This window comes from Enoplosus armatus, chromosome 7 (assembly GCF_043641665.1).
Source record: "Enoplosus armatus isolate fEnoArm2 chromosome 7, fEnoArm2.hap1, whole genome shotgun sequence".
NCBI lineage: Eukaryota > Metazoa > Chordata > Actinopteri > Centrarchiformes > Enoplosidae > Enoplosus > Enoplosus armatus.
In genome coordinates this window covers 8,518,904-8,532,013 of record NC_092186.1, presented here as the reverse complement: position 1 = coordinate 8,532,013, position 13,110 = coordinate 8,518,904, and the positions used below count along the sequence as shown (strand labels likewise).

Below are 13,110 nucleotides of genomic sequence, written 5' to 3'. Positions count from 1 at the left end.
CTTGGTTTTAATGGCACAGTGTTTTTCCACCTTTTTTTTTTTTTTTTTTGTGGCTTGAACTGTGGAATCCTAAAAGCTATCGTTGCATAAATGCAGTTTGATGCTAAACACAGACAACTGTATTCAAGCAGAGAAAGATGCACCTTGAAGTCCGCTACTTGTTTGGAGTGCACCTACTGTTCCAGACTAAATGCAAAACAAAGCGAGCGGACGGTAACTGTCTTATTAATCAAGCTGCTCATCAGGCTGATTACCCAGCGCTGCCCAACTGAGCCTCCCTGGTTCTTCGCCTACAGTCTGAGCTGGAAACACAGACACATTCATTATGTATTAAGTATGTGGTGAGCTGCGTGAGCTCTGATGTGTGTTTCAGAGTATCCGGCTTTAGTTTGACTGAAGTGCTGACTGTCTCATCATAAGTCTTTTTCACAAAGACATTTTGACGTCACTGTAGGAAAATCACAGGCACAAATAATAAAATGAATGTTGGCTGAATTCCATTTAGCTGCTTCACTTTCAGGGTCCTGGTATTGTACATGCTGGCTAACTGTCGCACTGACACCGAGCCGTCGTTATTGTCTGCTTAGGAACTGTTGAAAAGTTCTCACAGCGTTCACTTGAATTGATGTGTTTATGAGTTTGTAAAGAGCATATTGACAATATGTCAGATAAATACAACTAGGCCTTTATCCTGAAAGTGCTTTTTTATTAGTATTATTTTGTAAAAGATACAAAAATATTTGGTTACATTTTACAACTGGTTTTAAAATAGCTAACAAGATGAGACAACATATGTACGTCTGAGGCATTAATACAATATGTGCTGGAGCATATTTTGACCTAATCACAAATCTGGAACACAAACAGCTTTACAGAAGTGCTCACTGTCACTGATGAAAGACAAACGTTAGAGAAATATCAAAGTGGTGTGAGACCGGATCAGTGCCGAGTTGTGTCGGGCTGCTCTGGCGGTCTGACGCGACAGCAGACAGCGATGCCTGCTACCCCATCAGCCCCTGTGGCGCTGCGGACACGGCAACTGTTGCCCTTAGCAACTGGTCCCAAGATAGCAGAGCCCTGAGAGGCGGTGCTGCAGTCTGTCAGAGTCCAGCCAGCGAGACAGGACACCTCGACCTGCAGGAGAACAGCAGCAATGTCAAAGGGTGAAGGTCAGAGGAGAAAGTTTGAAGGCATCTCTGTCTATTTAAGATATTTCCTACCTGATCTTTATCAGCTGATGAGTTTTCCAACAGGCGGCACTCCAGAGACGGAGCATGGCAGCACACGGCGTGAGACGTCACCCCGTCTTTCACAACACAACGCTTCCGATCACCGCGATGTGGACGGGAGCCAGACAAGATCCCAGCAGTGGACCGAGATGTGCAGCCTGGAGGGAGACGAGCTGCGAGCTTTAATGAGCTCAAGCAAGGAAAACCTCTAAAGTGTTGTCCATTAGTGACTCTCAGACCAGCACTGACCCGTCCTCCACGCAGGAAGCAGCATGAGGACCATAATGTAAAGTAACACACCATTGAAGGGTTATAACGGCCCCTGACAGCCCTGCTCTTTATACTGCACACACAACTGGTATTTCTGCTGCCTTTCAGGGTGATTGCCATGGTAACTAAGATAATTGACCAAGATGTTCTAAATGCAGCCACATCAAAAGCTTATTGTTCTTGGTTTAAAGGTTACTTTATATGCAGTACAGCGCTTACAGAGTTACAAGTTTGACTGAGTTCAACGCATCAACAGTTACCCCTTCTCTTTGCTGATCCGCCTTCTTGCAGAGAATCAGATGATTGATACCACTCTTATGTGTCTCCATTAAATATGAAGCTGGTGGCAGGAGACAGCTTAGCTTAGCATAAACTGGAAACAGGGAAACGGCTAGCCTGGCTCTGTCCAAAGGTACCAGCACCAGCAATTTATTAATTAATTGAAGTTTAAAAACAACGCACTTTCCTTTGTTTCCAGTCTTTATACGAAGCTAAGGGACAGTTAGAAAATGATTAGTGGGGGAGGTAGGGTCAGAAAAGAGGGAGGGTGGTCTGATTTCTGGGGAAGGGGCGATTATTCCATGCCCCAGATTTCTTTATATTTCATCATTTTCTTGCAAGATGTATTGTTACAAAATTACATCAAAATAGTTGTGACGGAAATGTGCCTCGTGACGGTGGCATGGATCATAAAGGTGCATTCTGCCAACAACCATTTCTCAGAAACAGGACTTTATTTTCTTGTTGCTAGTGGCACCAATATGTTCAACCAAGCTGCCGCCTCATTGAGTAACAGTGGTAATGAAAGGGTTTGAAGGTTTGAAAATGGAAAACAGCTGAAATGCTCCGTTAACAGAACGCACTATTTATGTTTGCGCTAATTTTGGCAATCGTTAATTCCACTCTGCATGTAAAAAATATTGTCTTATAAACATTTTATGCTTTATGCTGGGTTGAGTTGATCAATCAGGGGGTGTTGCAATTTTTGTAAGTTCTTAAAAACATTTATACAACTATTAATATTAATAACCCCTCAGAAGGGTCTTGCTTTTTTAAAATGTCAAACGAAAGGTTCCTCCCCACCCCAATAATTTTCGTACAGTCCTTAACTACCTTCACATGTAATGAATGGACATGAACGTCTCATCTCATCTAATTCTCGGCAAGAAAACAGCGACACCAGCTGGACAGGTGTGCTCGTATCATTGAAACTACAGCAGACTGTATCTGTCACTTACCGGTCAGGTGGTGCTGCGAGCCGACACATTCAGCATCTTGTCCAGGCTCAGGACTAGCATGGACCTGGCACTGCAGACCGCCTATCACACAGCAGCGCGCCACAGCATACACACCTTCACCCCCCGGACCTTTATAGGCGGCGCACTCCATCTGCCCGCTGTTCACCTGACGGTGCAGAATGAAGGGTTTTTAAACTGAAGACCTTAAATCAAAATGTTTTTGGCGATAATGAGACGTCCGTTTGAACTCACAGCGATAGTTTCTCCCACGTGGACGCCGTCAGGACTGTAGCTGCTGCAGCTCATCATCTCCTCCCCCAGACGACAGCGACTAACAGCCCTGTCGGTGTCCGTGACCCCTGACCTCTCCGACCACACTGACCGACACAGAAGCTCCCCATCTGCACATCCAAACAGGCGCACAGTGTGAACCACTACAAAGTGTTATGCTGTGTGTGTGTGTGTGTGTGTGTGTGTGTGTGTGTGTGTGTGTGTGTGTGTGTGTGTGTGTGTGTAAGATTAAGTGTTGTGAGTCACTAACTTGAGCTGTTGGCAGGAGGCATGGCCGCCACCAGGTTTGGAGTAATGAGACGATGTGTGTCAGACAGAGAGAGGAAGTTGATTGTGTTGCTGATGGAGTGATGCAGCATCATCTGCAGCACCTGCACCGGTGACACGTTCTGATTGGACGACAGGATCACCGCTGCTACACCTACACATGCACAAACCAAAAGATAAGGCACTTCTACTGCAGCTACACACACAGATGACTTTGATTTCTTCATTTGAGGTGTGTGTGTGTGTGCGTGTGTGCGTGCGCGCGTGTGCGCGCGCATACCAGCAGCATGTGCAGCAGCCTGCGATGTTCCACTACGGGAGGTGAAACAGGTGCTGCAGTCACTACTGGCACTAACGATGTCATCGCCGGGTGCAAACAGATCAACACAGCGGCCAAAGTTGGTGCCGCCTGCTCCCTGTGACATGAGCTGATCGGCTGAGTTAACTGCCCCCACCGTGATGACCTGCACAGACACAAAACAGAAGTTAAGGTGAGGGTTGTGTGTGAATGCATCCATTAGGCTCCTTTTTAGACGAAGTGTTATGTAACCTCAGGCTCTGACGCCGGCGAGTAGAGGCAGGCGTCATCTCTGTAGTTCCCCGCAGCAGCGATGACCACAGCTCCGTTAGCCACCAGGTCCCGACAGGCTGTGTTCAATGAGCGGCTGAAACCACCAACGAAAGGCAGCAAAACAACCACAGGGTCCACCGGATGGGCCAGTGAAGTTGCTCGGATGTACTCCATACCTGAGCGAGATGTTCAGAAAAGAAAATACACTTAGTTTCAATAACAACGTAAACCGTGCAGCTGCACTTTCCTCTCTTTCCCTTTGCACTTGTGTTTGTACATAATGGTCGCACTGGCAGCAGCTCCATTTCCACTCCTGCTTTTCATCTAAAATGACTCCTTTTAATGGTCTTAAAACATGCACAACCAGTGGACAATGTTGGGTGGTCATAACATAATATAATCCTACCCGCCAGAGCTCCTGACACGGCCCCTTTCCCCTGACAGTTGAGCACACGGACGAGGTTAACACCGGCACCGCGAGCAACACCAGAGTCCGACCCAGTCACCACCCCCGCCATGTGTGTGCCATGACTGTCACACTGACTGGCCTGTAGAGGAGGGAGGATTGGAGATGAAGGTGAATCAAGTGTCCAGGTGTGAAAGCTTTGTTACTGAGCTGCAATGACAAACATGCACGTGTGTTGTTGAAGTGCAAATAACCTGTCTATGAACTCTGACTCCGTCCTCCTCGGGGACGCTGTCAAAGTCTGTGATGAGCACTCGTCCTTCAACCTCTCTGTGAGAACTCTGAACGCTGCCATCCATCAGATACACCTGCGCCTTCCCTCCATCATCTGCAGAGGACAGAGGGCGTGAGGATTTGAAATGTAATTACTTCAGGTGTGTGTGTGTGTGTGTGTGTGTGTGTGTGTGTGTGTGTGTGGGAGACAGAGACAGAGACGGACTCACTGGGTGGCCTGTACGTTCCGTTTTCAGAGGTGCCACCATGAGGCTGCAGTAACCTCTGGAGGTTCCAGGGGGCGCTCTGAGCAAAGATGGATGAGTCCTCCTCTATGTAGTGGACATGCGGGAGCTTCACCGCCTGGCAGGAACACAATCAACTTTTTTTTGTTTATGAGTCTAAAGCAAAAACAAAAAGCCTGCACAGGAAGTTGATGAGAGTGAAGCTGCTCACCTACTATTGTAGCCGCTTTGTTTCATGTTTTGTTTTTTGATTTGAGTCACAGTGGATGTCTTTTCTTTTTTTTGTTTGTTTTTTTGCCTTGAGTGTGATCAAACCGGGAGTTCAATGGTGTGAGGAGTGTTTTGGCCATCATACATACTGAGGACTATGATCCATTGTCTGAAAAGCTACGTTAGCAACAGTGACGTGACGAGATTGGTTTGACTCTTATCTGTCCAGCAGGCCCTTCTCTGTTATGGTTGAAGACCCTCTTTTTTGAGGGGTCCCCCTGGGGTCTATCCTGGGTCCCCTATTATTCTCCATCTACATGCTACCCCTAAGGCACATCACCCACAGACATAATACAGATATCCACTGTTATACACATGATATGCAACTGTATGTTCAGATAAAGCGTTGTACTATTGACATGACCTCCATTATCTGGATGTCCACAAATGTCCTCCTGCGGAAATCATCATAACTACTAACTCATAATTTATCTTTTACAATTTGGTTTTGATTTACTTCAACATTTTTTCGTACCTTCTGTTATAGTTTTATCCTTATTTTATGTTACTGTATGAATAAAAAAATATATATTATACAAATTACAAATTGTAATTTATATTTTTACATAGTATAGATCCATTTGTAGATTTGTTTCTTCAGTGAAGAGTCCTTGTTGTTGATCAGTGTAAAATAAGCCTCATTACATCCGCTGTGATTCAAAGAGGTAAAACAATAAAACAGGAAAACTTGTTGATATAACAGATTTCTTTGATAGTTGGTGTCCTCACATTGATCAGCTGACAAAAAGTTAACCCACACCTTTATTCACCACCACAGGTTTTACTGGTAGCACAGTGGCAGCATGCTGACAGGTGAGGCAGTTACCAGGTGAAGGACGTCACTGCTCATCTTGACCAGGAAGCCGCGCAGAGCTCCAGAGTATGTCTGCAGGATCTCCAGCAGGTAGCCTCTCCGGGCTGCTTTGGCTGTCAGTCTCCTGATGGTCCTCTGCACGTGAGACCCGTGCGTTCCCTGACGCAGTATGACAAGGTACTGACCGGGCACGCGCCACGCTACCTGGAGCACAGCACAGAGAACATCAGAGAGCAGGTGCCCCCCCCCCCCCCCCCCCCCCCCCCCAATGCACGCAGAGAAATGAGGCGTGCATGCATAAAGTTTCTTCGAAAGGTCACTCAATAATTTGTAATGGAGAGTAAATACTTTATTTTCTGCGCCTGGTTGCTTTGTGGATCAGCATCGTCCTGATCATGTTGCATAAATAAAAAGCAATGTGCCGCTTCCAGGCACATTTAAATGGAGGTTAATCTGTCAACAGCTGGATCAGCTAACGAGCAAAGATTGTACCTTTTAATGTTGCAAATGTTGCAAAGCATCGAGGTAAAATAAATTAAATAATATTTGTAATTGCGTACTCAGTGGTGAAAATAATATTTTAATAAAGAGTGAAATCTGCACCAGGAAGACTTGTCAGGTAAAAACAGGCGGTGTCAGGCTGCTGGTGGAAAGTAGTACATTTACTCAAGTACTGTACTTCAGTACAATTTTGAGGTAGTATCATGAAAGTGATATCTCAATCATTATAATCTAATGATATATATTATTCTATAATGGGCCATTCTGCATAATGAGGAGCCTGCTTTTGGTACTTTAAATACATTTTAATTCTAATACCTTTACTTAAGTAAAATGCAGGAAACGGATTATTTGAGCATTTCTTGCACCACTGCCGCCGCCACTGTGATCACTACCTTGTTGCACCTGAGGAACTCCGCAGCGGGCTCGGCTCCGGTTTCGGGTTGAGTCCCGTCCTCGCGGATCAGATCCAGGATCATCTCGTCGTCCTCGGGGTAGTCCTGCGCGCTCACGGTCAAAGATGCGCACAAACACAGCGCCCAGCCAATCCAGCCAGAGGTGCGACGCATTCTCCCAACCTGCGGGCCTGCTTCCAGTAAAACGATCAGGAGAACTATTAAACTACGCAAACCCACTGATGGGAGTTAGTGTCAGTATTAGTTATCCAGATGTGTCGGTGTGTCCGGCAGCCGCGCGCCCTGTGTGTCTGACAGTCAGATAACGCCTCCAACCATCACCACCTTTCTGATTTAGAAAAAAAAAAAAAAAATCGGACAATTGATTCTTATAATTCAAGGCGGGGACTGCTGACGTCTCTGGGGCTCACGCCACCGCTTTTGTATCGAATGATTCTCCGTTAAAAACACCTCTCACCGTGCAGGAGTCATGTTTCACGCTCCCACCGAGCCACCCTGTAATTACTGCGTGAGAAAACGCGTCCTCTGGTCCGAGTGTATCTGTTGATGCTGTTTCAACACGTGGACACAGCGAGCTGTGCGTGCAAGTGTTTGTGCGCAGAGAGGCTGATCGCGGTGAGCTCAAATGATTTGTATTATTTTTAATGTATTTCTTATTCAGTCACTTCTGTTTAAACTGAGCTGAGATGCGTCTAAATCTCTGCCAGACTTCCTCTTTGCATCTCTGAGTCCATTCAACTCTCTTCAAACAGTGTGTGTGTGTGTGTGTGTGAACACTTAAAGGGGCTCTTTACACACGAAGATCAGCTCACTCGACATGAAGAGCACTACTCAGCCTGTGAACAGAGTTACATAAAGTGCTCTGCGGCCCTTTTAGGAGTTTTGTCAAGTCTGAGAAAATCACCCTGATGGTGTCAGTTGGGGCTTGACAGGACTCTCACTCCAGCAGCGCAAATGTGATATTGTGCAGAGGAGGGCCATTATTTTCAATGCAGAGAGCAGCTGAGTGAGCCATAGCTGCACACACGACCATGATTTTCTGCCCGATTTTGCAGCGAGAGTTAAACTGAAGTGAGCTTTGATGCGAGTATGAATCCTGACCTCGACAGTGCACATCTGGCATTGACGGGGCAGAAGTTACTCAGTTAGAAAATGAATATTGCGATTGTTTACCTTGAGGGAAATATCTTTATTTATGGGGCCAAACTTACTGGAATTAATGGCATGAATGTCACTGTCCCCCAGGTGTACTAAACCCACACACACTCTCACATGTAGTAAATAGTGCCCTCTTCTGGAACTACCACACAATACACATTCAACTTTATTAACTTGACACAAAGTGATGTGTGTAAAACGGCATCATGTGTGAGTGATGCTGTCATTTAGTAAAAGCTCATAAAAATGCATCAGACGACGTCACTGCCCTGAGCGTGGTGTGGTGGAGTGCTTTGATTGGACCGATGACGAGTCGTCTGATGACGGTGTCCCTCCCTCAGACCAGGTGCAGTGTGGGACAGCTGCGAAACTGGCTCTTCGGGGCTTCAGGAAGAAGTCTGCTGCTACTCAGCTTTTGGCCACAGAAACCTGGTAGAGCCTCAGCATGCCTAAAATTAAATCAGGGAGGGGGGAGGGGGGGCAGAAATAGAAGTCTAGTTCCTGCATTTTGTCCTCATTTCCTTACTTTATTTAATCCAAGGGAAGGGCTTTGCTGAGCATGCATGTCTTTATCTGGCTGCTGAACATTCATGTAACTACACTCACATGCAGGAGCTGCGCAGCACAACCTCCTTTTCCACCCGCCGGCCACGATACTAACTGAGACTCAAGTGCTTTAATCAAGGGAACATTAATGGTCCTTGTTAAAGGAGGTGGGAGCGTTTCCAACTAATCTGCCCTTTTTAGTCACAACTTTCAGGCCATCATCCCTCCACGTTTCCTCCCCTCACCACTCTCCTTTACCTCCCCGCTCCTCTCTGCCGCCACAGAAACTCCATTACATCACCATTCATTTTCCTGTAAAGATAATAAAATTACTATCTACAGAGTATTACTGCAGATCCTTCCTCTGCTCAGACTCATTACACTGCTGCTGTCGCCATTTCGCCCACAATATGATGGTCGCTTGGCATCCTGAGATACACAGACAGACCACAGGGAATCATTAAGGCCTGAATGAACACCCACTTTTTTGTGGGCCATTAGGACAGTGTGTGTGTGTGTGTGTGTGTGTGTGTGTGTGTGTGTGTGACAGTACCTTTCATCTTGTGCTCCAGCCGCAGTACACCCTAGTTCCTCTAGACTTTTCTCCTGGATCTCAGGAGCCAAAATGACCTAACAAACACAAACTCTCCATTAACAAGTCCATTTCTGCATGGCAGCAGTCACATATTATTATTTCCTGTGTCTTTCTCCCTGACACACACACACACACACACACACACACACACACACACACACACAGTCTGCATGTACCTTGGGATAGCACTGACAGAGGCTCCACACAGTCCCGACACACACCATGGTGACGCCCAGAGCGCATATTGTGGCAAAGATGTGCGGTCGCTCCTGAGTCATGATGAAGAGGCCGACTGCCGCCACACACAGCCCCGCCACTATCAGCCCGTACCGATATGGTTTCCCCTCTACCATCACCGCTGTGATGAAGCTCTTACATACGTAAAACAGGAGCACCTGTGGTACAGTGAGGAATTTGGTTTTGTTCTGTGTCAGGGCTTGAAGGTGAGGGTGGAGACAGCTCAGTTAGGGTTCCACTCTGCTGGTTATTACAGCCTGCAGACAGCCTGGTCAGGTCAGGTATAAAGTTGCAGGGGTGTGTGTGTGTGTGTGTGTGTGTGTGTGTGTGTGTGCGTGTGTGCACCTGATAGGTCACCTTGCCTCAAGCTGCTGGCTAAAAGCAGACTCGCAACTGAGCTTCTGATCAGCGTTGAGTCGAGTGTTTATGTTTGCTTGGTTTAGACATGTTTTAAATAAGTCGACATTTCTCTTCTCCGCCTTTCCGGGGTTTCCCTCTTTTAAATAAACAATCCATGATTTGTAAGTCGACACCGCCCACAGAGAACTCCGCAGCTATTCATTTACTCAAGTTTATAGTAACATCACAACATAGAATTCACAATGGACATTCTGCAAACACAGGATACAAAGCTGAAAGATAAATAACACTGCTGTTGACATTCTGCTGTCACCGGTTAAGGCACTTTGCATTGGAGTAAGCTGTCAGTGTACCTCGTACAAATGCATGACATGAAAGAGTGCAGATGCAAAGAGGAGCTGGGAAGAAAGTTCTTATCGTGTTTGAAGGATAGTGCTGTGCAGCCACAGTAGTAGGTCACATAAATTCAAGCAGGCCAATAAAATTTCCTAAATAGGTGTCCACAGGAGGCTTGTAGCCAAGCTGTTGACGTGAATCCCTTGCTTTGTTGTAAAAATTACATAAAGCTGGACTCTAGAGAGGCCCTTCGTGTACAGAGTGAAGCAGTTGTGATCATTTCAATTCCTTTCAGAATCAATCACACACACTTTTAGTAGACAGAGGCCACACAGGGACACAGTCTGTACAAATATCAAGTCTTTCACCAGCTGGAGTCTCTTCCTGTTTCTTGGCCTGTGTTTGGATTCAGGGGGGCCGTCTTAAGGCACGTAAGAGGCCCCTTGCAGAGAGTTCATCGATAGCACCGACTGTTCATTCAAGAACCGAAGACAAAAGGCACTCGCACAGTAAGTAAAGACGTCCACCGGAGTGAGGGGTTAAAGCTGCTCACTGTGCTCCTGGCTCTTCATCACTGTGTCGTAGGACGGAGGTGGCTCCATAGTCCAGGGTGGTGGGGTGGATGGGAGGGAGGGTTCAGGCTCCGGTCTCCCACTGACAGAGTCCTCTGACATCTCCCGGCGAATTCGGTCCAACCTCCTGACGAGAGAGAGAGAGAGAGAGTAAGAGAGGGAATGGGACGTGTATTAAACTCTTTTTTCAGTGCTTACACTTCAACACCTTTCAGTCGTTATATTTCACGTAACACCTTAACTTACACCTCAACTCCTTTCACGGCTTACACTTGAACTGATAGTCAACTCGTACTCTTCCCACAGTTCATACTCCTTCAGCTGCTCCTTAACTAACACAGCTTTTCCAGTTATGCATTTCAGGTCCCAGCATTCACACCACATTTCCTTCAGGAAATGCATTTTATTGTTTGCATATTATTCCCCTGTGATGACTTTATTTCATTATTCTCAAATCCCTCAAACAAACACTGTAACTGTACACAGTCTGTATCTCACATTTAAAAGATAGTTCAGGTTTAGAAATACTGCTCCGTCTGAGTTTTGTCAGCGTCTGGAGGTAGAAAAACCCTTGATGATGGAAACGGTGCTCCTGGCGTCTCTCTTCCTCAGTGCTGGACAATGAGCAGAGCACGTCTTGTTTAAATTTGCAGGCTATCGTAGATTACCTCAGACAATGCCAGGAGGAGTCTGTTTGCCACATGCATGTGTGTGTGTGTGTGTGTGTGTGTTTTCTCCATGACCTACTTCTATAATCAGTCCATAATCAGAAAATCTGTTGCCTTCCAATTCTCAGTGTCACAAGTCGAGTGTTTTCAAGTTCCTCATGCGCTTCACTGCTCTTTGCCAAACTGTTCAAGGGATCTGTTCAACAACAAGACCTTTTGTCAGCTCATCTCCCTGCATGGTGTGCTCTGGCATTTGTCTGTATGTGTTTATGCCTGTTGAACAACACAAGGGAAGCCTGAAAAGTTCTTCGCTTCCAACGTTTAAGGTTAAGCAGGTTCGGTTTATATAGAGAGTCAGATGGTTTTCTAAGTCTGTTGTCCTCCTGCGCCTGGGGTTCCCAAACTTTTTAGTCATGCTAGCGGTCTAGGAATGGCAATCAGTGGTTTCACCCCATATATCAACAACCTTTGGACAGATTGCCATGAAATTTGGTACAGACATTCTTGGTTCCCAGAGGATGACTCCCTCTGATTTTGGTGATCCCCTGACTTTTTGTCTAGCACCTCCATAAGGTTGACTTGTGGTTTTGCACAGAATATCTCGACAACTTGAGGATGGATTGGCATGAAATTTGGTACACACATTCGTGTCCCCCTCAGGATGAAATGTAGGCTAATATCTTTTGTGATCCCTTAATTGTATATCTAGTCTATCTACCAAATACCTGCAAGACTATATAGTGACATTCCCATCAGCCTTAGTTGTACCAGAGACAGTTTAGAAAGGAGACACCTCAACTCAGAGTCATTTCCTGTATCGGTGTCACATGGGTTTCGCCACTGCCCCGCCCCTTTACAGGTCCTGAGTCTATTCACTCCAATGGGAGAAGTGAACGTGAGCACAGATTATGACCGATTCTTCCGTCTCGTAGACACAGAAGTAAATATTGGACCAATTTTACACAAGCCACCTATCTTCTGAACATTTTGACACTAAAATGCCATTTTTCAGACGGACAAATCAGGAGAAAATTAACTTTGTTTGAGACCAGTCTCTGTCTCAGCAACACACTCTCGTGAGATCTGGCAACACTGACGTCACTTCCTGCTGCTGGATAAACATACCTGCTGAACATCTGCATGTTAGCACTGTCATTGTGAACATGCTAAATTAGCATTTAGCTCAACGCATCACTGTGCCTACAACCTCACGGAGCTGCTAGCGTGGCTGTAGACTCTTGATCTTGTTGGCTTGTGAGCCCTGAAGTGCTTTGTCACATGTTGCATATGCCTGTTGGAATATGTGTTACAGGCCTGAAGATATGAAAAAACAGTATTACATGAGAAAAAAGCAAAAACTCGCTCTTATCCCATTCCCTATCCTGCTGACCCCAATGAGAGGTCGCGACTCCTGGTTGAGAACCACTGCTCCATGCTGTCCCAAACATTTTTTGAGAAAATGAATAAACCCAAAAACTAAAAATCCGCATCTAAAGCACTGTGGCCCCCACTTCTTCAAGGCTTTTGCATGTTCCTCTGTGCATGTGTACCTTTGTATAGCCAGGGCCTGCTGTGGGCTGAAGCGCGTGCCTGTGCGGGGGTGCAGGAGGAAGTGTCCGGGCACTGCCACCTGGAGATTCTTCATGGCCATGCAGAGTCCACAGACCAGCAGGCCCACACCCCCCAGGCCCAGGAACAGCCCGACTCCAAACAGCGGGGCTGAGTGGTGGGGCAGGCCCACGCACAGGGCCATGACCCCCCCAGCAATCATCAGCAGTATGCCCAGGCAGAGCAGCATGCCCTGGGGGAGCGGCATCTCCGGAGCCCCTTGCCTTCTAGGAAAATGA

General features: G+C 46.4%; 2 protein-coding genes across 2 annotated transcripts; both read right to left on the bottom strand.

The window, feature by feature from the left end:
• Positions 1 to 749: 749 nt before the first annotated feature.
• Positions 750 to 5,925, bottom strand: pcsk9 (proprotein convertase subtilisin/kexin type 9). The gene is made up of 11 exons (XM_070908935.1): positions 5,887 to 5,925; positions 4,776 to 4,908; positions 4,527 to 4,660; positions 4,273 to 4,414; positions 3,846 to 4,042; positions 3,576 to 3,759; positions 3,279 to 3,449; positions 2,990 to 3,138; positions 2,738 to 2,903; positions 1,221 to 1,387; positions 750 to 1,134 (listed from the first exon to the last, which is right to left on the bottom strand). Exons 1-11 carry the CDS (start codon positions 5,908 to 5,910, stop codon positions 940 to 942), a joined length of 1,662 nt encoding a protein of 553 aa, XP_070765036.1. The 5' UTR covers positions 5,911 to 5,925; the 3' UTR covers positions 750 to 939.
• A 3,933-nt stretch (positions 5,926 to 9,858) lies between these two features.
• Positions 9,859 to 13,016, bottom strand: LOC139287712 (uncharacterized). The gene is made up of 2 exons (XM_070908877.1): positions 12,814 to 13,016; positions 9,859 to 10,722 (listed from the first exon to the last, which is right to left on the bottom strand). Exons 1-2 carry the CDS (start codon positions 13,014 to 13,016, stop codon positions 10,563 to 10,565), a joined length of 363 nt encoding a protein of 120 aa, XP_070764978.1. The 3' UTR covers positions 9,859 to 10,562.
• Positions 13,017 to 13,110: the final 94 nt, after the last annotated feature.